Below are 22,767 nucleotides of genomic sequence, written 5' to 3' on the forward strand. Positions count from 1 at the left end.
AAGAAATATTATTTTGTTTGAATATTAACATCTGTTTTATCATTGAGGTTATATTAAACCTGGTAAACCCGGTGCTTAACATGGTTTGTGAATTATAGCTATGTACCCCCCATAATTCCCGATTGGAGTACATAGTATGGATGCGGTTTGGACGTCACTTTAAATAGGAAGCCTCCATCTCAAATAGGCTCCAATTTTTAAAGAGAACTTTTACATAAACAAAAAAAAATCGTCAAGTACGCATGAAAATGAAATGAAATGAAATTTTTGAGTTTTACGTCCCACGGTTATGCCGGGTAGGCTAAAGGAGACGGTGATGATGAGAGATGAATGAAATGGTGAAATGAAGAAAGTGGGAGCAAATGGGAGAACCCCGAGAAAACCCACGCACACGGTGTTTGTCCACCACAAAGTTCACTTGGCCGGAGCAGGGTTTGAACTCGGGATCCCAGACACCAGAGGTGAACGCTCTACCACTGTCAAGTACACATGAGTATTTTGCGTAATCTACAAGATGAATTATGAGAAACTAAGTTTGCAGTATAGCATACAATAAAGGTTAGATTTTATGTACAGCTAGACTTTTTTTTTTTCAATCTTGATTGGCTTGAGTCACGTGATAAGGCTTTTTTCATAGTTATTAATGGCAGAAGTAGACCTTGCCTTTATTATTTTTGAAAGGGGCCCAAAGCTTTTGTGAGGGGTTCAAATTCAATATGAAGATAAATTATTTGTAAAATAAGTCCTAATATTAGACTAAATTTAGAGAAAAGTTGGGATTTCGGTGGTCCGGACCTCCAGGACCAACTCCATACGCCAACGAATAATCTACATTCTATAATAATAATAATACGCGTAATAATAATAATAATAATAATAATAATAATAATAATAATAATAATAATAATAATAATAATAATAATAATAATAATAATAATAATATAAATCCTATTCTCTTCATGACCAGTAGCTAATGCACGTAGTCCGAGGTTCGATTCCCAGTGGGAATATTTGCTTCGCGTACAACCCACAGTAGTCTTCGTCTTGTACTGCCTTGGTGCTGAAACGAAACGTTTAACTCAGATGAATCAATCAACGTTAATATTTTTATATTACTTAGTAGAAATTAGTGTTGCCGACGACATGAAGCGGAAAATAAGGTTTTCTCGTCATGTCTCATAAATTTCGCAATAATCTCGTCTCGCTTCGATTCTCGAAGGACTCTTTGTCGTCTCACATGGAATATTTCTAATAAATTTATGTACTTGTCTTTTGGAAGCAGTGCAAACAGTCAGGCACGTATCCAGGAATTTATTTCGGGAAGGGTTCAAATGCAATATGAGAATAAATTAAAAAATGTAATATCACTTCTAAAATTATACTAAATATACAGAAAAGTTCGGATTTCGACGGGGGTCCGTACCCACAGGACCCACCTACTCCCTGCATACGTCGCTGCAAACAATAGAAATAGAATTGTATTTCGTATACTAAATATAATATTTAAGAATTTCTATTGTTTGCAGCGACGTTGCTTCTACTTCATTATCATCATGGTCGGTTGTTGGCATATACATCTCCATGCCGTTGACCATCTAGTGATTCGTCCGCCTTTTAGAACAGTTTCCCCCTCCTAAGGACAGGAAGGTGCCCTGACCTCCACCCGCTCCGGCCGCCCTCCGAGAAGATCGTTGGCACTTGATAGAAGCTGACTCCTTATACCGGGAGTCGGTCGGTCCCCACCTACGTTAGCCGCCGCCAAAGACGTTGCTCGCTAGAGGTGCAAAATGCACTTGATACCTTCTTCGATTCACGGCCCACCAAGTTCTACCGCGATGGAAAAATGAAATGAAATCTTTTAAGTTTTACGTCCCACGTTTATGCCGGGTGGGCTAAAGGAGACGGTGATAATGAGAAATAGATGGAATGAAGAAAGTGGGAGGAAGCGGGAGAACCCGAGGAAACCCACGCACACGGTGTTGGTCTACCACAAAGTTCACTTGGCACTACCGCGATTGAATCAATAGCGTTGGCAGAAGGCCGTCGATGCTGATGGGGACTTTTTTTTTTCACCTTCCCGGTACGTCTTAGGTGACATATGGATGTTCGAAGGGTGAAAAAGCGACAGAACTTTCTTGGTTAGCTTTATAGTTTTTGAGAAGCAGGATTACCAGTTCATCTAAGTTGTTAACGTATAAATAGCGTATATTTTAATAAATATGAGTTTACGTGTATTATTAAGTATTCTGCCTTTTGGGAGGTCCTGGGACTAATTAGTTTTTTGGGGGGGAGGGGGGCCTGAAATGTTTCTTCCACATTTCTCGACTTTCAGCTTCGTCTTGTAACTCCCAACATTTTCATCTGTTCTTCAAATCATGGATCAGTTGTGTTCTTCTTCTTCCTATTCCTCGCTTTCCTTTCATCTTTCCTTCTATGCTTGTATGAAGAAGACAATTTCTTCGCAAGATGTGTCTAATCCAATTGTCCTTCCTACGAAGGATGCTGGCTAAAGCGCCCTCTTCTCTCCTATCCGTTTTAAAACATCTTCGTTTGTTTCTCTCTCTCTCTCTCTCTGTCCATTTTATCTTCTTCATTTTCCCCCAGCACAACATTTCCAAGCTCTCTGAATATTTCTTTTCTAACTTTCTTAATGTCCAAGTTTCTGAATCAAACAATTCAATGCTCCATATGTAGCACGTAGCCAACTTCTTCCTTAGCCCATTATTAAGCCTGGTAGTTAAAAGTGATCTTTTCTTACGGCAATTCGTGACCTGACGCTTCGGTACACAATAATAAAAGTGGTTTAAATCACGTTATATCATACCTCTCATGATGCAGAAGGGTACTGCTAACTACTAGAAGAAAAATGCAGACAGAAATTTGAAACCTAAATTTAGTAAACGAGACGAGGAAACCTTATTCCTCGTCTCGTGCTATTCTTGGATCCGTTATTATCCGTGCACTGCCAACATTTGTTTAGCTCATCTCTTTCCCATCTCCTCTGGATGTTTCTGACTGCCATTTCTCTGTTATTGTAAAAGTATGCTCCTACTACTACAACTCCAAGTAAATATTAAGGGTGGCGAGCACCAACCAAGAGTAAGTGAAACTAAAGTAGTAAGTTACTAAAAGAGAAGGAAATCGGCGACTTCCAGTCGAGAGAACTGAACTAAAGGAGTAAATTACTACAGTAATTTTTCATTTACTCCTGTAGTAAATTTATTTACTCCATAACTAGTGGAGAGCACCAACTTAAGGAGGAAATAAGGCAAAAATTTACTCCTAAGCAGTAGTAGGAGTAAAGTTAGAGAGTAAAATGTGTTCTTTAATTTCTGGGTATTAAATATCGAATTCTATGGATTATCTGGACTACGAAGAATATATGGAGATGTAGGAAGAAGTAGACAACCCTAGAATTAGGATTTTAATGGAGATAAGAAACCCATCTGCGATGTATAGCGACAGTGATTTCAAAGAGCGGTTTGGGTTTCGTAAGGAATCTTTTTGAGTCGCTGTGTGGTATGTTAGAGCCGTTACTGCGGCATAATTTTGATAGGAACCGTGCTTTGTCTCCTAGGCTGCAACTTCTTTGTGGATTGCGAATCTTTTGCAGTGGTACTTATCAAATCGTAGCAGGGGATCTCATTAACACCCATCGTACTACTGCTGGAAAAGCTTTTAACGGTGTGATAAAAATGTTAATTGCCTTAAAGCCACTGTATGAGTCCATGCCACAGAACAAAGAAAATATACATCAAGGAACAAAAGGAAATTTAAGGAATTGGTGGATTCCCGTATGTCATAGGGCCATAGATTATGTACACTCATGTCCAAAATTATTGTCGCATGTCTATAAATATGTTGTTGTAGGAATATAATTTGATAACGAATTCGCCCGGTATTTCTTATAATGTTTGTGTGTGTATAATCGGCAAAGACATGTATGTGGCAAATTTCATGTCAAAAGAACAGTAAATAAGAACAATAAAACGAAAATAAAATTTTCTTGTCCATTACATTTCCCGATTATACACGTACTATCAGTATTAATAGTATCCTGCAAAATCATTATCAAATTGTATTCTTACAACAAGACAGTTATAGATATGCGACAATAATTTTGGACATGAGTGTACATATACCCATACTTTGTCCTTCTGGAGCAAGCAGAGCTATACAGAAAATCAAAAATTTCTTTTCTAGTAATACACAAATCATTTCTGATGCCAATATGAAGATTTTGAACTTGGTAAGCCGTGGCTGGGTTTCACGTATGATGCATGCATTTGGGACATTGGTAATCTTATAGTTCTGTAGAATTTGAAAATGGACAGTATGATGGGTTGTTTGTTGGAGATAGCGGATAAGCTCTCTTCAAACATCTTATGACTCCTGAGTTTCGACCTCAGACAGAAGCCGAAGAGCGCTACAATAGCCCATATTGCTACAAGATGTATAATAGAACGTTCATTCGGTGTTTGCAAGAAACGTTTCCAAATTTTCACTGAAACAGTGCGATATTTTAAAAAAAAATGTAGGAATGTTATTGTTATCTGCACAACTCTGGAATAGAAGTTAGAGATGTGTTTCACTCTGATGCTGTGCATGTGAATGACATCAACCAATATGCATTTCAGCCAGAAGCAGATGCTGCAGGGCAAGCTGTCAGAATGTCTATTATACTTAATTATTTTAATTAACGTTGTACCTAATTTGCTAGTAGAATAAGAAGTTATTGTAAAGACTTTTCCCTCTTAAATGAATATAAAGCACTGAATCGTCACTACCGCAGTGAAATGTGACCCATTTTATTTATGTATAATTTTATAGTTTTGGTTCTCTGTTTTCTTTCTTTCTTTTTCTTTCTTTCTTTTTTTCTTTTTTTCTTTTCTTTTCTTTTTTTTTTCAACTAGGGGATTAACATTTTCATTTTATTTCTTACTTCAGTACGCAAAGTTATACAATAAAGATGTTTTGATTATTTCTAAGAAACACAAGACATCTACTCTTATAATTTTGCTAATACAAATAGATATTAGTATGTGGTAATTAGAAAAATTAAATGTACTGATGCAGAAACAATAAACACAAAAGTCATGTGAAAAACAAAATCATATTAACCATTGGAAAAAATGTCAATCAAATAAAATATATTTCATACATATGAAACATATTCATATTCATTTACAAAAACATAAATTTCTCGAGCACATTGCCTGAAGAACCGGAACCTAAAGTTTGCTCCATTTCGTTGTTGAACTTATTCATAACTTCCATTTTAAGGTTGTTTTCTATGATTTTTCTCTTTTAATTAACAACATTTGTGCATTATATTCCTCTCGTATGAAACGCATTTTCAACGAAAGAAACTCGTCCGCTTTTTCCAATAACTTCATGTTCTTCACTACAACTCTGCCGCATGTTCTCTGCCTTTTTTCATGGGCGCATCTTTTGATAAGCTTCAGCTCCCGATAGCAAACGAAATACACGTACCAGCAGTGTGTAGAAATGACTTACTCCATTTAGTAAAAAAGGCGTTACTAACTTAGTTACAACTAAAGAAGTAAATATAAATTGAGCTCTCCAACAGTTACTAAAACAGTATATTACTATGGAAGTAACTTACTAAAGTAGTCCAGACTAAAGAAGTAAGAGTTACTAAAAGAGTAATTTATACTAGTTTGGTGCTCGTAAATTACAGATTGAAAAAGTGATATTACCTGCAAGGTATGCAAGCACACAAAGCATTTGAGATAAAAGGGTTGCCTGTTCTCCAAGGATATAACAGACCAAGGAAATTCACTTGCGTCGACAGCGGCAGGATTCTCGAGAAGGGTTCCAGTACCGAACGAATCAGTAGTAATTTCTAAATCCCCAAAATTGCATATCGATTGATATAACTTCATTTGGATCTTTCGAATAACCATATCAGCGGTTTTTAAGATCGTGTATATTCTAAAGTTTTATTTATTTATTTATTTTCTTTGTGTATGATTTTAAGATAACCACAAAACAGATCGCTTATTCCTGCTCATTGCTCATTGTTGCTGATTCCACCGTTATCCAAGTTCACGCTTTCATGGGGTTCGGAAGGCAGCTAGCTCCACGAATCATACCGATTTCTTTCGAGGCGTTATAGTAGTCAGTGTTGCCAATTTAGCGACTTTGTCGCTAGAACTAACGACTTTTGGAAGTGTCTAACGACAAAAATTTTTATTTAGCGCCTAGCGACAAATCTAGCGACATTTAGGAATTCAAATATTTTGTTCTATATTTATATTAAAGTTTTCAAAATTTTGCAGTTTCTGATACTAATAATTACTTTTACACACTCGGTTACACTACTGCTATGAGCGACTTACCTCGTTGGATTCATCGCTGCTATAAGGATTATGCCCTTCTTCACTGCGGTTCGGAAATCCGGGAATTTCCCGTATCTAACTAGTTGCGTAATAGCTGGTAACCTCTTCCATTGCACAGTGCGTACAGTGACAGTGACGTTGGAGAACGTTGTGCTTTTCTGGTTCAGTGTAGTGCGTGTGATTTATATATTAATTTAACTGCGGTTGTTCTTAATATAAATTATACAGAAATTTCGTGAGGTGAGTTCGGTGAATTGTTCCAATACGAAAGCAAAATGAATTTCCCAACCCCTCCAAAAAATATAATCTTACTCTATAAGAAGAAATGGAAAAAAGTGATCCAAAATTTCAAGTTCTGTATTTGCAAACTTTTAATGCTATAGACTTCCATTGTACATGAAAAATATTTAAATTATTTTAATTCCTTTGTAAAATTATATAGCGACTTTTTTAGTGACTTGGCAGGAGGCGTTTAGCGACTTCTAGCGACTTTAGAGTACTAAACTAGCGACATTTCACACTGGCGAGTTGGCAACAGTGATAGTAGTTCTATGATTGTTATAGAGCGCAGGCTTCACGAGTCATCGGAGTGAGTATAGTTACAGCGATCATAGTGAGAGGAAATAGTATCCTCGAAAAAAATGCGAACTTGTTTTCACTTTCTTCTTCATCTTTTTCCTTTTTATGAGAAACCAATTAAAATATTTCGCCTTAACCAAACATATTTCCATATACGTGTATGCAGTATAGCCAGATTTTGAACTTGATTTATTTTTCAAGTTGTCTCACGCCTATTTGGGTGCACTGGAACCTGATTCAAATTGAATGCCTTCCCTTAAATTAAATCCGAGCCCATCGCATCAAAAATGAGCCTATTTAGTGGTCTGTACCGGTGGTTCTCAACCGATGTGTCGCGACACTGGTGTGTCACGCATTCCCCTGAGGTGTGTTCCCAAATTAAAATTTAAAAATCATGAAGAATTTAATAATAGGGTCTAATGTTAAAATCGAGACAGCCTGTACCAGTCAACACCTCCAGAGGTAGCAGTAATGCTCAGTGCTATATAGAATCATTATAAAAACTAATTAATTTCAGTATTATTATATATATTAATAATAATAATAATAATATCAAACAAGTGTGTCGCGATGTCGCGAGTAAAGTGTGTCTTCGTCGGTCTATACAAGGCTTGCTATATCGACATTTAAAAATAAAAAATAAGCTATTGTAGAAACCAAAAGGAAAAAAAATATCAAAATTGGGTGCTAAGCGTATTTTAACATTATTTCTTCGCATAATGTCAGCCGACTTGCATATTTTTTTTTAACCTTATAAATATTTAAATTATTGGTGCATATTGGCGCTCCTTTATCAGACTTGGATTCAATTTCTGTTCGTTATAGTTTTAACATTGCATGGTATTTAATAGTTGTTTTTTTTTTTTTTTTTTAATCTCGCGTATAAATACTAGTACTAGATTAATACAAGGAAAACATATGACCTGATTGCTACATTTCGCACTTTATTTGGCATCACCTGTCCTGAATATACTTTAATTTTATATTAGCTGAAATGTCCTTTCACACTGTTGAAAAAATATTTAAACCCCCTTTCCATGCCCCCTTATGATGCGTATTCGAATCGAAATGAAATTACAAAAACAGCTCGGCCGATTTACTGTGTTCAACATTAGAACAGTGCAGCCGTTATTCTGTGAAAAATGTAAACCCCCGTCTCCCTTACGCATTTGTAACCCAGATCGACCCAAGTGCTAAATATTAACAAAAATAAATAAATAAATGAACGGTTCAGCAATTTAGTTTCTTTTCTTTTGCCGTTTTATAAATCCAAAATGGGAAATTAAAGTAATATAGGCCTACAAACTGATTTGAAAAGCGGAAAAGTCGAAAACGCTAGATCACTTGTCCACTTTTTCTTTCTTTTTTTCTTTTTTTTTTTTAATCATCACGCAATTATCACCAAAGCTAAGGGAGACTGTGATCATGAAATGGGTGGAAAAATAAATCTTTCTTTTTTAAGTTTTACGTCCCACATTTATGCTGACTATCCTAAATAAGACGGTGATGATGAGATTGAATGAAATAGTGGAATGAAGAAAATGGACTGAAACGGAAAGACTGGAATGAGGAAAGTTGGTGGAAACGAGATTCTGGAAAAACTCACATGTACGATGTTTGTTTATGACAAAGTCCATTTGACTGGAGCTGGGATCGGGAGCGCTCTATCTCGAAGCCAGCGCGACACCTTGTCCGCTTTTGATGCATGCTGTTTTGTTTGCTTGTTTTTATGATGATGATGATGATGATGATGATGATTATTATTATTATTATTATTATTATTATTATTATTATTATTATTATTATTATTATTATTATTATTATTATTATTTTCGTTGATACAATATAGTGCTTCAACTCCTAGTCTGAATATACTAAAACTATAATGTTAATCAAAATAATACGACCTATAGGCCTTTGTGGTTTTGATTTTGTAATTTTGTTTTCTGTTTCCCGTTGCCCGTCAATTAAAAAGAAAAAATGTGAAGCAAACAATTGCGCTTTTCCTTTTATACGACATTGGCAGTTAAAAAAAAAAAAAAAAAAAAAGGAATCAATTTCATCCTCGACAGTTAAAAATTACCGTTCATATTCGCAGTATTCTCCGAGAAGTAGCAATGGAAACTCGTTGCATCATTTTCAGTGCTTAGTAGAGTAGGTATAATTAGGCGCCGAAAGTCAAATAATGTGAGAATACAGTCCTCATATACTATAGCAATCCATTGTGTATCTGCATAAGGTAGTTTCCATATTCAAACACGAATATACTTGTGTCGCATCAAATTTGTGTATTTTTTTTTTCTTTCTTCACGCTTCGCTTACGATGTGCAGATGCATCGTAAATTGTCCCGTCATTGAATTTGTGCATTATGGTTCGTAGTGGAAAGGAAAGGCAATAGCGGTAGTTAGAATATGGGTCGTTTCAGTTGGTTGGCTTAAAATCGAGGGTGTTGTGAGTTGCATTTTTCTCTTTCTTTCTGTCTTTTTCATTATTTTTTGTTGTTTTCCCGTGTTGCTTCGTCACACTGTTCTCCGGGGGCACGTCGAACTTAACTGCGACGTAGGAAGTCTCGATAAGGTCGAAAATCGCGTGTCTGGGTGTTGCGTCGTCTTGTAGCGATCTGCTGGTGCGTAGTTGTCTGGGGCCTGTCTGGTTGCAGCGGCCGAGCAAGGAAGCTGGTTGGTGAGTTCACTGAAAGTGTCGTTTGTTTATTTTTTTTAATGCGTTGTTCTTGTATTTCATAGTGTTGGCAAGTACTTTTATTATTAACTAATAAACCAGACTTTATTGATATGTATACTGAAACTATAATCTGAAATGTAAATACGTGAACATTGTGTAGTTTTAAAATTTTCGGAAGTTTTTATCACCCGGTGAGTAACTACGTATGACCATCTATCAGCTGCTGAAGGCTGATTGTGGAAACTGGGTTGAGGATTTTTCGTCTTGAAATCACATTGCATTGCATTTCTGACACTTTCCAGTACACAATACAAGGAATGCACGGAAATCATTTTGATGGAAAAGTATACTTTAGATACGAGTACTGCATTAAAACAAAGGAAATTAAAGTTTTTGCGTCATAGTGAAGTTCGGTCTTTTTATCAAGTTTTTTTTCTTTTTTCTTTATTTAAGGGGAAAAGTACGGTCATATTTAAATGAAATGTCGACGGATGGTTAAGAATATACGCTTAGTAACTATTATCAGTACGACTTGTGATTTTTTCCCCTCCCGTTTCTTTTAACCGACTGACAGGCGGAATACTTGTTTGTAGAATATAACATTTATTGAAAATCAATCTTATCTTTTCAAGTTAAAACGAACACAACTCGTTTTGTTATATAATATTCCATTATGGATATAATAGAGACAGTGGCGCATCTACGCCAGGGCCAGGGGGCCTAAAGTGACAAAAATAATTTTAGCTATTATTTATATATTTTCAAAAGTTTATAGTAAACTCATGATATACCTATCATAGTAGGTATTCTGGCTGCCCCCCCCCCTCCAGTTTTACCTTCTAGATACGCCAGTGAATACAGATTTGATCTTCAGATAATTGTGCATTATAAAAAGCGCCCCCCCCCCCCTCTGATTTCTAGCATGTAAAAAAATTGGTCTGCAATTGCTTCGAAGATTTTGGATAGTGTGTGGATTTGAAGGTATTCACTTTCGTTTTAGTTGTGTTGAGGGATTTAGTTTTAGTTGTGTTCTTAGACCCTACGTGTATTTTCAGTGGCGGATCTAGCCCCAGGGCGCCTAGGCCACCCCAGTTTCTTTGAGTGACAAATAATTTAAGGTATTATTTATATAATTTTGAAAGTTTATAATAAACTCATGATATACCTATCATTGACTTCTGGCTCCAGTTTCTATCTTGTAGGTCCGCCACTGTGTATTTTTACATAATACTCGAGGTTTGGATAACTGATCGAGTTTCAGATTCCAGTCCTATTACAAATAGTTCATATTTGTACTGACAAAACAAGTTTTCTGGTTTTCCCTCATCAACACCAGGCAAATGCCGGGGTGATATCTTAAGTCCCGTTCCACAATCCTTTCTTCCTTCGTTTTCCGCGGATAGTGTGCTCGCCGAGAGACACCATCCCTCAAACGTGACGGGATAAGTGGTCTTAATGCCGAAAGCACAGAAATTTATATCCTATAAAACGGAGAGAAGTTAATGAGTGAAAAAAATGTAAAAAAAAAAAAATGATGTGTTTTTTGTTTTGCTGCCACAGTGTAGTTGAATCAGGATGAGATCCCTGTGAAGTTGCGTGCTTATGAGATAGATAGATGGATGGTGGTAGAAACACCTGTCGGAGGGTTTGGATGAAAGACGTGTGATTGTGTGACATAACAAAACAAAATTGAGGAAGTCAGTGAAAAGTAATGCTTTTTTTTTCTTTCTTTTTCATTTGGTATCCGTATCTAAACTTGAAGCACGATGAAGTTGGCAAGGTAGCCAGCCTTTTATTGCCATTTAATTTCGGCGTTTGAAAAAGACACGTTAACAAATTATTTACTATATCATGTCTATTCGGAGATATTACAATTGTGTTAATGACGTACCAATTGTAACATAACTTTGCAAACTTTTTTTTTTTTTTTTTTTTTGTAGCACGTCGTTACATATTTGTAAGGAGTTTGGTTTCCCAAAACTTCGTTTTTTTTTTGTTTTTTTTTTTTTACTTTGTTCGTGTGTCTGTGGAGACAAAAAAAAAGCACTTCTTGGTGGGTCACCAATTTTGGCCAGAGTGTAAAGGATCAGAAGTAATTAGAAGTAGAGTTCGTTCATGGAGGTGTTTATTTAATCCGGAGCTGCATTGCTCAAGCGTCCCAACTGCCAAGAATACAATTCATTTGTATCCTTAATTCTCTACTAGCAAAAAACTGTTAAGAAAGCGATAAACTGCTTTTTTTTTTTTTATAATCGATTTAGCGTTTTAAGAATATCTATCATATTCTATCTTAAAGCTTTTGTTCAAATTGGAAGTGTGGAGTCCACGGTGGCTAAGTGGCATAGCGTTCACTTCAGATGCATCGTGTCCCTGCTTCGATCCCAGCTCGCCCAAAGTGGGCTTGGTGACGGACAAACACCGTGTGCGTGGTTTTTCTCGGTGTTCTTTTACTTCATCCATGCCCTCATTTAGCCTATACGTCATAACCGTGCAAGTTAAATTCTCTGTTACCCACTTCTAATATTCACAAAAATAATATTACTATTTATATATATAATAAAACGTAATTTAGCGAAGCAAAATACATTTAAATACACGAAAAGCACACTATCAAAATCCCCGTTCATTTTAAAGAAAAGAGAAATATATTTTCTCCTGTAAATAAATAGGCTGAAGAACTGACATAGCGCTAAGCTTGTATTGAACACCGTTAAGAGTAAGTAGGCAACCATAAAGAAGGCTATAATACTGGACCATAACTGCACTGTTGAAGTTTCTCTGAATATTGAAATTGATGATAAGTTTTTTCCTTTGCGTGTAATGCTTGTAAAAGGTCACAGGACAACTCTGTACTAATAATTGTACTGTGAAGTGCCATTTGTTAAACAAAATGCAGTTGGGTTATTGAAGAATAGTAGCCCCCAAACTACACTGGTATTACTACACGGAGACAATCACACAATGCATGGATGATTTGTGTCGCATGTAGTGCGTGAGGTCTCTGGTTCGATTCCACTTAGCGCCAAGTGAGCTTTGTGGTAGACAAACGCTGTACGTGGGTTTTCTCGGGGGGTTTCTATTTCCTCACTCTTTATTCCGCCATTTTATATCCCTTAACCTCAGTATATAATCGTGGGAAGTTAAACAACAACAACAACAAAATAACGATTGAGAGTTTAGATATAGTTATATTGGGTAAATTATTCGTTGAATTTTGATTTAACAATTTAATCTTTCAGACGCTGTTATCTTTGATTGAGCTCGTGTTGTATATTGCAAGTTGTTTGTTTTCGTATGGTTGCTGTACAGTATTGAATCATGGTTTCCGTACGGAATAAAAAAAAATACAGTTGTGCGTGGTTAGCCTATCACGAATCACATCACGTTATTTCTGGTTTCCTTGATAATTCTAAACTGGGGTATGTATGGTCAGTTCAGCCCAAATCTCATCGCTGTTACAACCGGTTCCCTTGACCGTTTTATTAATCAATCCATCGCAGTGATCGCTAGTTTCCTTGACCGTTTTAAACTGCGGATGTATGGTCAGCTCTTCCTGGATTTCATTGCTTCTATTTCCAGGTTCCGTGACAGTTTTAAACTTCGTTATGTGTGGTCAGCACATTTCGTCCCATCGCTTTTATTGCTGTTTCTGTTGACCGTTTTAGGCTGAAAGATGTCTGGCCAGGCCATCTTGAATGCCATAACTTGATTTCGCTGGTTTTCTTAACCGAAGTCCATACAACTTTCATTCGAGAATCTCTAGTTGTTACAACACTACGTGGACACTACAATGCCAAGATGAACGACCACTTGTCTGTGCATTGACCGGACCCAATATTAGTTCAACTTCACGGGAGTCGGTAGACCATTGTAGCTGGGGTTTTACTAAAGTACCAGCAATCGTAAGTATAAATACTGTTTTAGACAATAACTTGAAGAATGTCTTACTAGTTAGTAAAGATATGTTTTTTTTTTTTTGGGGGGGGGAGCATAATTTAAAAAAAAAAGAAAGAAAGAAAAAGAAGGAACATCGAGTTCAACATAAGAAGGAAGTGAAGTAGTAATTTTACACGCGACTCATCATTAAAATTGTTTGTTTTTCATTAATAGATGATTTGTAGGTCATGTCCGCTACACCTGTGGACAAGCAGCTGCTTTTGTTTTTCGTCCATGCTTCATGACAGGTGTGAACTTGTGCGGTTAAAAAAGTTAAAAACAAACATAGTTTCCGGTGTTCTTTTCCCTAATAGAAAGAAAACAAAAATAGGAAACAGGAAGAGTTTCAAAAACTCATAGATAAAAATAACAGAACTTGTTTTCATACTTACTATAAATCTCTCTGTATATATATATATATATACTCGTATATAACAAACGATAATACGAAAACGTGATGAAGATAGATATAAAACAAATGGTGCAACAGGGAGTGTAATTGTGAACTAAGGGTGGAAGCAATTTTAATAGCCTACTAACTTCAACGGAAGCGTGTACTTTTCCCTGGACTTTGAAACTTCTGTGAACTACACTGCCGTGCTAAGCGAAAAGGCCTTAACTCCATTTCACATACTTTCGAGAAAATAAGCAAAACGCGTTTTGGCTTAGGCTGTACGTTCAAATTTGTTGTATTTCAGTAAAACTTTATTAAATATATGAACTTTATTAAATACAATCTAAAATTTGTGTGGTAATACAGTTAAATATTATTGCGTATGAATTGCCACTTAACCCTTATCCGGGCAAGCTATTTTTGTAACGTAGACTGCAACTGGGGCCTTACCAACTCGATATGTTCATAACTTTAACTTCGACTAAAGATAGAAGAATACAGAATTTTATGACATCGAAATATTTGTGGTTATTAAGAAATTCGAAGAAAAATATGAAGCTACTGGGCCTGGGAGGCCCCGGTTGCCCGGATAAGGGTTAAGGTATTTTTTGCTTACTTTCAGTTACAGTTTTGAACATAAGGTAAACAATCATTACGTCATTACCCCCTACCTCAGCGTTTCCCAACCGGTGTGCCGCGGCACATTGGTGTGCCGCGAATGGGCCGCTAGTGTGCCGCGAGGAAATCGAAACAAATTATTAATTTTATAGGAATCAAATTGCAAGACATAGGGGAAAATGTATATTTGTATTTCACATTACTATGAACCTCTACTATAAATCTACAATTTTAAGTTTCATACTGTGTTACTTTTCTCTACATTTTTAATGTTGGAAAACGCATTTATCATTGTCATGATCATTATTGCTTCTTTATTGTTGCAGACTATTTCGTAACTTGAAATTTTAACATATCATTCAATAAATTCAACAAAGCAAATATGCATACAAATTAGCTACATTTGTGTTTTAAAAGTATAGGATATTTGTTTATTTATTCGTTATTTAGTGATCTTCCCTTTTAGTTAAAGGTTAGATACAGTTTTCGAAAGAGAAAGTGGATTTTTAAAAACCCTAGTCTATATTTCATTGCAATTGTTTTCTATTTTAAAATTGGAATGAAAAATAAGCATAATAATTTACCACGGGGGAAAATCAGTGATCGAGCTTTCTTTTCTGTAAGGAGAGCAGTAATCACATAAAAATACCACGGTATTTTATATTTACAAATAATATATATATAATATGGGTGTGCCGCGAGAATTCAAGTTACACCTATAGTGTGCCGCAAGTTGAAAAAGGTTGGGAAACGCTGCCCTACCTATTGGTCAAACCACGTCAATTTCACTTTAGATAGATGCAGAATTGTACTACGAACATTCCCATACCAATATCTCGATTTTCGAAAAATGTGGAGTTAAGGGCTTTTCCTTTAGGACGGCAGTGCAGTGGAGGATTTAGGAGGTAAAACCGGGGGACAGCCTGAACCCAAACTACGATAGGTATTAACAGGAGTTTACAATATTTCATGGGTCCTGCAAAAGTTTCCAACTTTCGTTTGATGAATATTATGGCTAGATTAAACGCTTAAGATTGTAGACCTCAAGCATTGTTTTACACATTGCATAACAGAAATTGCAACAAACTATATCTGACATTTAAAAAAAAAAAAAAAAAAATCCAACAAAGAATAAAAGGCAACACCTACTATAAGCTCAAAAATGTATAAATGATAGCTTTAATTATTTTTCACTCAAACTGGGGGGAATAAGTCCCTCCAGCCCCGGGCTGGATCCGCCATTGGTGAACTAACTGTGAATTAAAGTAGCTTTGTGGATACGCTTTAATAGTTAATAATAATAATGTGTGTGTGTGTCTGTCATCTTTTCGCATAAAAATGAATGAGCTAGACCCCATATATTTTCACCAGATCTGTTCACATACGAAGCCCTGTTTTCGGTTTTCAGCTCGGGGGGGATTGGATTCGAGTGGTGATGGTGAAAATGTATGCACGTTTGTTACTCTTTCTAAGAAGCCTTGCATGCCTGCAACCCACAGTACGTTTTGGTTGTGCAGGCTTACACATCAAGTAGGAAAAAAATAAAATGAAATGAAATCTTTATGAGTTTTACGTTCCACGGTTATGCTGGCTAGGCTAAAGGAGATGGTGATGATGGATGATAAGTGAATGAAATGGTGGAATGAAGAAAGTGGGAGGAAAAGGGAGAATCCCGAGGAAACCCACGCACACGCTGTTTGCTACACATCAGTAGAGAACTAAACCGGCAGCGATGGTTGCTTACAGTTAGTTTATTATACCTTAGTCCTGTTTATAAGAATACAGTTTCATAGCAACGAGCTTTTTTAATTTTTTTTTAGTGTCTGAAGATTGTATTACAAAATGAACTTTTTAATATGTTTTGATGCAAAATTTGTTAATATTAACACTAAGTATCATACTTTTTAATATGTTTTGATGCAAAATTTGTTAATATTAACACTAAGTATCATCCTTTCATCATCATAACATTAGGATTTCATATTGTAGATAGTTGTATCATATTTTTTTATCACTCTAAAGTTTTGAGGTAGTGTATGTAGGTGATCAATAGTTGAAAGAGGGACTTTTTGATAAGACTTTTGTCTTGGAGACAAAGTAAGCTTCATGTAAAAATATTTACAATCCAATGTTCTTCAATTACTCCTTTTATTTTCAAAGTGCATTCACAATGTGGCGCGTAAAAATTAGGACATTTAAAACTAATTATGATGTAGATCCTCATTACAGAATTATTTTGCATTTTCTGAAATAATATTTTGTATAACTGCATTTCTTTTGTACTCCTTTAATGTTTCATTGTGATCAGTGGCATTAACTATGCAGAAAAAAATGTTTTCATAAGTGTGCTGTAGGATTAAAATGCAGTTGGTGCGCCAATATATATATATATATATATATATATATATATATATATATATATATATATATATAGAGAGAGAGAGAGAGAGAGAGAGAGAGAGAGAGAGAGAGTTGAAAAACGCTTAATTGGTGTCTGAAAATAAAGACAACATGATTGGTTGCTGAAACAATACCAGGAAACTTGAGAGTAGAAATCAGGGCACATAAATATGGATAGTTGTTAGTTTCTGCCAAATGTACTAAACTTGTTTGTTGTTAAGGTTTAATTTGTTAATAGTTCGTTGGTATTGGTTAAAATCTGACAAACTTAGGTTTGTTTTACCCTTGGTACTGTGAATAATCATTTTTCTTCTTAACCTTTTCAGGACGAACGGCTCAACCCTTGAGCCAGCAATTTAAACCTCTCTAGCTCAGCTCCTAATTAACCTAGAGATATGATTTTGGTATGTATCTCTTCAGAAAGGATGGAACTTTCTAATCCTGTGTATATCATTCATGTAATGGGTCCCGCCGTGAAGGGGGAGGGGGGCAAAGTTGTGTGTTTATAGTGTTTCCTCTCTCCCTTCAGAATTTGGGGGAGGTACCCCCCTGATGGAGCTACAAGAATAAAAAATGGCAACCATAAAGACAAATGAACATACTAACTAGCCATACCCAGTCCATGACTTTTGGGCTTGAGAGGGGTGAATTGGAGTGGTATTGAATGTACCCTTTTTCTTATTGTATATTTTCTTATAGAGACAAAAAAAAAATCAAATTTGAGGAACTCTGGCAACATTCTTATTCATCGTACGCAAGAAAAAAATCTCACATTTACGACAGATATTTGGGACAATGATATACAAAAGTCAAACCCGTCGGTTCAATACGAATGGAAAAAGAAATTCGGAACCCCGAACCTACGTGACACATCTTGTATATTATTCAATATCCACTGTAATGTATTCTAACGTTGATAGCCCTAGCGACATTCCTAATTATCACAGACACACAAACCATACCTCGTTGAAAACCTTATAGACCAGCCATTCCAACAATGTAACTTTTGTGTGTGTTTAGATTGTGGTATACGCTAAATATCGGCAGGCTTGGCCACGCTCCTAATTGTCACAAACATATTAGCTATACCTCGTTGGAAAGCTTCTGAAACAGACATTCCAGCGAGGTCACTTTCATGCCCCTCGGGCTAAACCAGTAAAAGAAGAAGAAGACGAAAGTCAAAATTTTAGGTGGAAAATCAAATTTTTCGAAATTTGTCGGACTATGGCAACGCTGTTATTTGTCGTACGCAAGGGAAAAAAATCTCACATTTACGCCAGGAACAACGATATAAAAAATGAATGGTGTAGTTGCAATAGGAGTTGTAGTTTCGATAGATTGTGGTATACGCTAATATCGGCAGGGTTGGCCACGCTCCTAATTGTCACAAGCATATCAGTTATACCTCGTTGGAAAGCTTATAGAACAGACATTCCAACAAGGTAACTTATAGAACACACATACACAGAGAGAGAGAGAGAGAGAGAGAGCGAAAGGAAAACAGTTATCACCTCAAAACGCACCGCTCTACTTCCTGGTCAAGTTCAGCTGTAGCTATCAGTTGAACCCATAAGGGTCGTAAATATGCAATACATTTCTTTGAACTCCCTCCTTTGACAAGTTATTTAGTTTTAGAAAAAAATCTTCCTGCCGAAGCAAAAGAAAAGAAAAGCAATGATCTTTCGACGAACAATGTTAGGTGAACCAATGCGAGTTTATTCTCTGCCGTTAGGAAGATAGAATTTTTCTGTATTCCTACTGCACTTACACGGTTTATTTTTTTCACAACTGTTCACAATAACGGGGGTAAATGTGAGAATTTTTTTCTTGCATACGACAAACAACAGCGTTGCCATAGTCCGACAAATTTCGAAAAACTTGATTTTCCCCCCAAAATTTCCATTTTTGTCTTCTTTTTCTTTTACTAGTTTGGCCCAACAAATACGAAAGTTACCTTGTTGGAATAATTGTTCCATAAGCTTTCCAACAAGGTATAGCTGACATGTTTGTGACAATCAGGAGCGTGGCCAAGCCTGCCGATATTAGCGTATACCACAATCTATCGAAAAAAAATACAGGATGATCCACGTAGATTCGGTGCTTCGAATTTTTTCTTCCATTTCTATTGCACCTACACCATTCATTTTTTTTATATCATTGTCCCCAGTGTCTGGCGTAAATCTGAGATTTTTTTGCTTGCGTACGGTATATAACAGCGTTGCCACAGTCTGACAAAATCTGAAGAAATGTTGTTTTTTTTTAATGATTTTTGTCTTCTTTTACTAATTTGGTCCGAGAGACACGAAAGTTACTTTGCTGAAATGTCTGTTCTATAAGGTTTCCAACGAGGTATGGTTTGTTTTTGTGTAACATTTAGGGGCGTCGCCAAGCCTGCCAACGTAAGGGTAGACGAAAATTTCTCGGGAAAATAGGAACAGGATGATTCACCTAGATTCTACCTTCCGATTTTTTTTTTTTTTTTTACCTAGGTATTTTACCTTTGTCCTTCATTTCTTGGTATAATTATTATCAATGTCTGGCCTACAGGTCAGAATATTTTTTCTAGCGTACGACTAGAAAAAGTGTTGCCAGACTCACAAATTTCGAAAAAAAATATTTTTTCACTTTTTCTCTTTCTTCTTCTTCTTCTACGGGTTGGGTACGGTAGCCTCAAAGGTTATCTTACTAGAATCTTTGTTTCATAAGCTTTCCAACAAGGTATAATTCATACCCATGGAAGAATTAGAAGGGGTGCTAGGGCCGCCAAAGTAAAGGTCTACGATTTTCTTGAAATCCCTGCCCGTCCTGAAAAGGTTAATTTTTAAATTGCTTCAGACTTCCGTAGCATTAACCTGCTCTTGGTTTTAGCAAATATATTCATGTTTAAATATTTATTACTTTGTAATGTGTACTCAATTGTTGATACATTTTGTTTTGTGTTCTTTTTTGCAGGAGGGCACTCGTGGAGAACGGAAGGAGGGGGGGAAACGTGGTCGGAAGCCAGGCAGGAAGGCCGAGAAGGTGGATATGAAGGCTAAACTGGGTGAGTTAGCAAACTTTACACGTTCATTGTACACATCCGTAATTCTAGCACAAGCATTATTAATCTATAACTACGGTCATTATTTGTCTATTACATGTAAACAGTAGTTTTTAATGACTACTCATAATAATAATTATCCTTTCATCTTTCTGTTTATGTCGATATGAAGAAGATACTTTCTTCGCAAGATGTGTTGAGAGTCTAATGGCTAAAAGCGTATTCTTCTCTCCTATCCGTTTTAAAACAGCTTCGTTTGTTACTCTGTCCGTCCCTTTATCTTCTCCATCTTCCTTCAACACCTGATATGATAATATAAATACGCTTAGTCTGAAAGCAGTATCCGGACATCCTCATTTGCTAATTTTGCAAAGTGATGGTACACAATGGATAGAAGGTTAAGGCAAATTTATATTTCTTAAAGAATGGTAAACTTAAGTCAGCTTTTATTATTGATAATACAAGAAAACTGCATTCAAGTAATATTCATATAGTAGTTGTGGAAAAGATACCCAAAAGAGTAGAATCAGAAGCAACAGGAGTTCTGACAGCAAAAACATCCTTTTGCAGCAGCAAAAAGGAAATCTCACAAATACAGTAGGACCAAGGTAAACTACTGATAAAGTTCAGTTCAGTAACATGTGGACTTCACTAGTTATGCAAATAATCTATGTTCCTTATATAACATCGATTCCCGTTACCAGTGTTATTATTATTATTATTATTATTATTATTATTATTATTATTATTATTATTATTATTATTATTATTATTATTATTATTATTGAAAAGGGCCGCGGTGGCTCAGTGGTAGAGCGTTCACCTCTGGTGCATGGGGTCCTGGGCTCGATCCCAGCCCAAGTGAACTTTGTGGTGGACAAACACCGTGTGCGTGGGTTTTCTCGGGGTTCTCCCGTTTCCTCCCACTTTTTTCATTCCACCATTTCATTCCTTGCTGATAATTACCGTCTCCTGTAGCCTAGCCGGCATAACTGTGGGACGTACAACTTACAGATTTCATTATTATTATTATTATTATTATTATTATTATTATTATTATTATTATTATTATTATTATTACTGTATCTCGGTTTAAAACGGTTTCAACTTAATTCGTTCTGTTGGTCAACCCAAGTATAGTTTGTATTTATCGTTTTCAAATTAGGTTAATATTTATAGTACGTAATTATTATTTACACCGGACACCCCTCTCCCTTCCTTTACAAACCTTGAAGCTACTTACTTTCCCTTTTAAACCACACTACATATCATTTCTAATAAACCAAATAAATGCTTAGTATGGGAGAAGTAGTTTTTAAGTGATGCTCTTCGTAAATTTCGCAAGCTTCACTCCTACCATCAGTGAGTAAACATCACACCAAAAACAGACCATTCATACATTTGGGTCGAATCTCTTAGTGTCAATTTCAGGTGGAGATGCAATAAATATTCCTTATCTTGTTATAATCTTAGAGAACACATGGTCTTTCTTATTTACAGAAACATGCTGGAAAGCGTGTTTTTTTTTATTTTGAAATTGCCAGAAGGAAATTGTAGGTGGTTACTTATTTTTGCAGATGACTGTACAGAAGTGTGGATCGAAAAAAACAAATCGAATTTGTTTTTCATCATTTCTGATAATGCGGGAAGGTTACCTTTTGATGTTCAAAAGACAAAAATAAAATTTTAGGGTAATCGGAACATGCTTTGAGGTGCCACAAGTTCAGTAATAATGTTTCATAAATTTGATATACCTTGCTCTATAAGCCTCTTGGACATTTTACAGTGCAAAAATCTTGATTGTACTTGTTACGTACTTTTGTTGATGAAACAAAATTTGAGGGGAATAGAAGAGTTTAAATTTATGGTGAAGTTAAAAAACAATTAAATCATTAACCAGAAATATACAAGAAATCGTACTTTAAACAAACAAACAAACAAAAAAAAAAAAAAAAAAAAAAAAAAAACTGAATGTTACTGTATATAAGATAGAATTAATGCACCGTTATTCCTCCTTCCCCCCTCCAAAAGTTTGTTTTTTCAATGAAAAGACATATCAACTACAGTCAAGGTTTTTAAAATGCACATTTAAAAAAAAAATGAAAGAGACCGAAATACAACAATAAATGTCAAATTTATTGAACGTCATCGTACTTGAGGCACCTCAAAACATGCTTCGATAGTTTTATCTTAGTCTTTTTCATATCAAAAGGTAATTCTTCTCCACTATTAGAAATAATAATAATAATAATAATAATAATAATAATAATAATAATAATAATAATAATAATAATAATAATAGTTTTTCGTTCCACCCCTACTGTACAGTCTTCCCGGTTGTCCCTTGGTCTTACTGGGTTCTCACCTTCTTTCTGTCTTCGGAGGCGCGACCTCGGTACGTAAGAAAATGTCCGTGTAAGTGATTCAATGGTCCTAGTAACGAGATTATGTAGCGTAAAGAAAAAAAAAAACGGAGAAAAGATAGTTTGATTTTTTTAAATAATAATAATATAGATTATTGTCCATTGTGGCAAAAGCATGGGCGTCTCTGGCTGGGGGGACGCGTCCCCCCAATATTTTGAAATACTACATATTCAGTATTTTAATTTAATTTATTTAGATACTCACTAGCAGTTAGATCATTTTCTTTGATGTCCCCCCAAATTTTACATGCCAGAGACGCCAATGGGCAAAAGATAAACTATTGAATTGTATCTGACCTCGACCGGGGTCTCTGTTGTAATAAACTCAGCCG

General features: G+C 35.8%; 1 protein-coding gene across 3 annotated transcripts in view; it reads left to right on the forward strand.

The window, feature by feature from the left end:
• The window catches only part of REPTOR-BP (REPTOR-binding partner), a 185,555-nt gene that overhangs the window by 153,391 nt on the left and 9,397 nt on the right, over positions 1 to 22,767 (forward strand). For all 3 annotated transcript variants that reach the window (XM_081769725.1, XM_081769723.1, XM_081769724.1), the window contains exon 2: positions 19,925 to 20,015. In XM_081769725.1, the coding sequence (XP_081625851.1) occupies positions 19,925 to 20,015 (91 nt within the window). The remainder of the gene's footprint in view (positions 1 to 19,924; positions 20,016 to 22,767) is intronic.

This window comes from Thermobia domestica, chromosome 8 (assembly GCF_964235325.1).
Source record: "Thermobia domestica chromosome 8, izTheDome1.hap1.1, whole genome shotgun sequence".
Taxonomy (NCBI): domain Eukaryota; kingdom Metazoa; phylum Arthropoda; class Insecta; order Zygentoma; family Lepismatidae; genus Thermobia; species Thermobia domestica.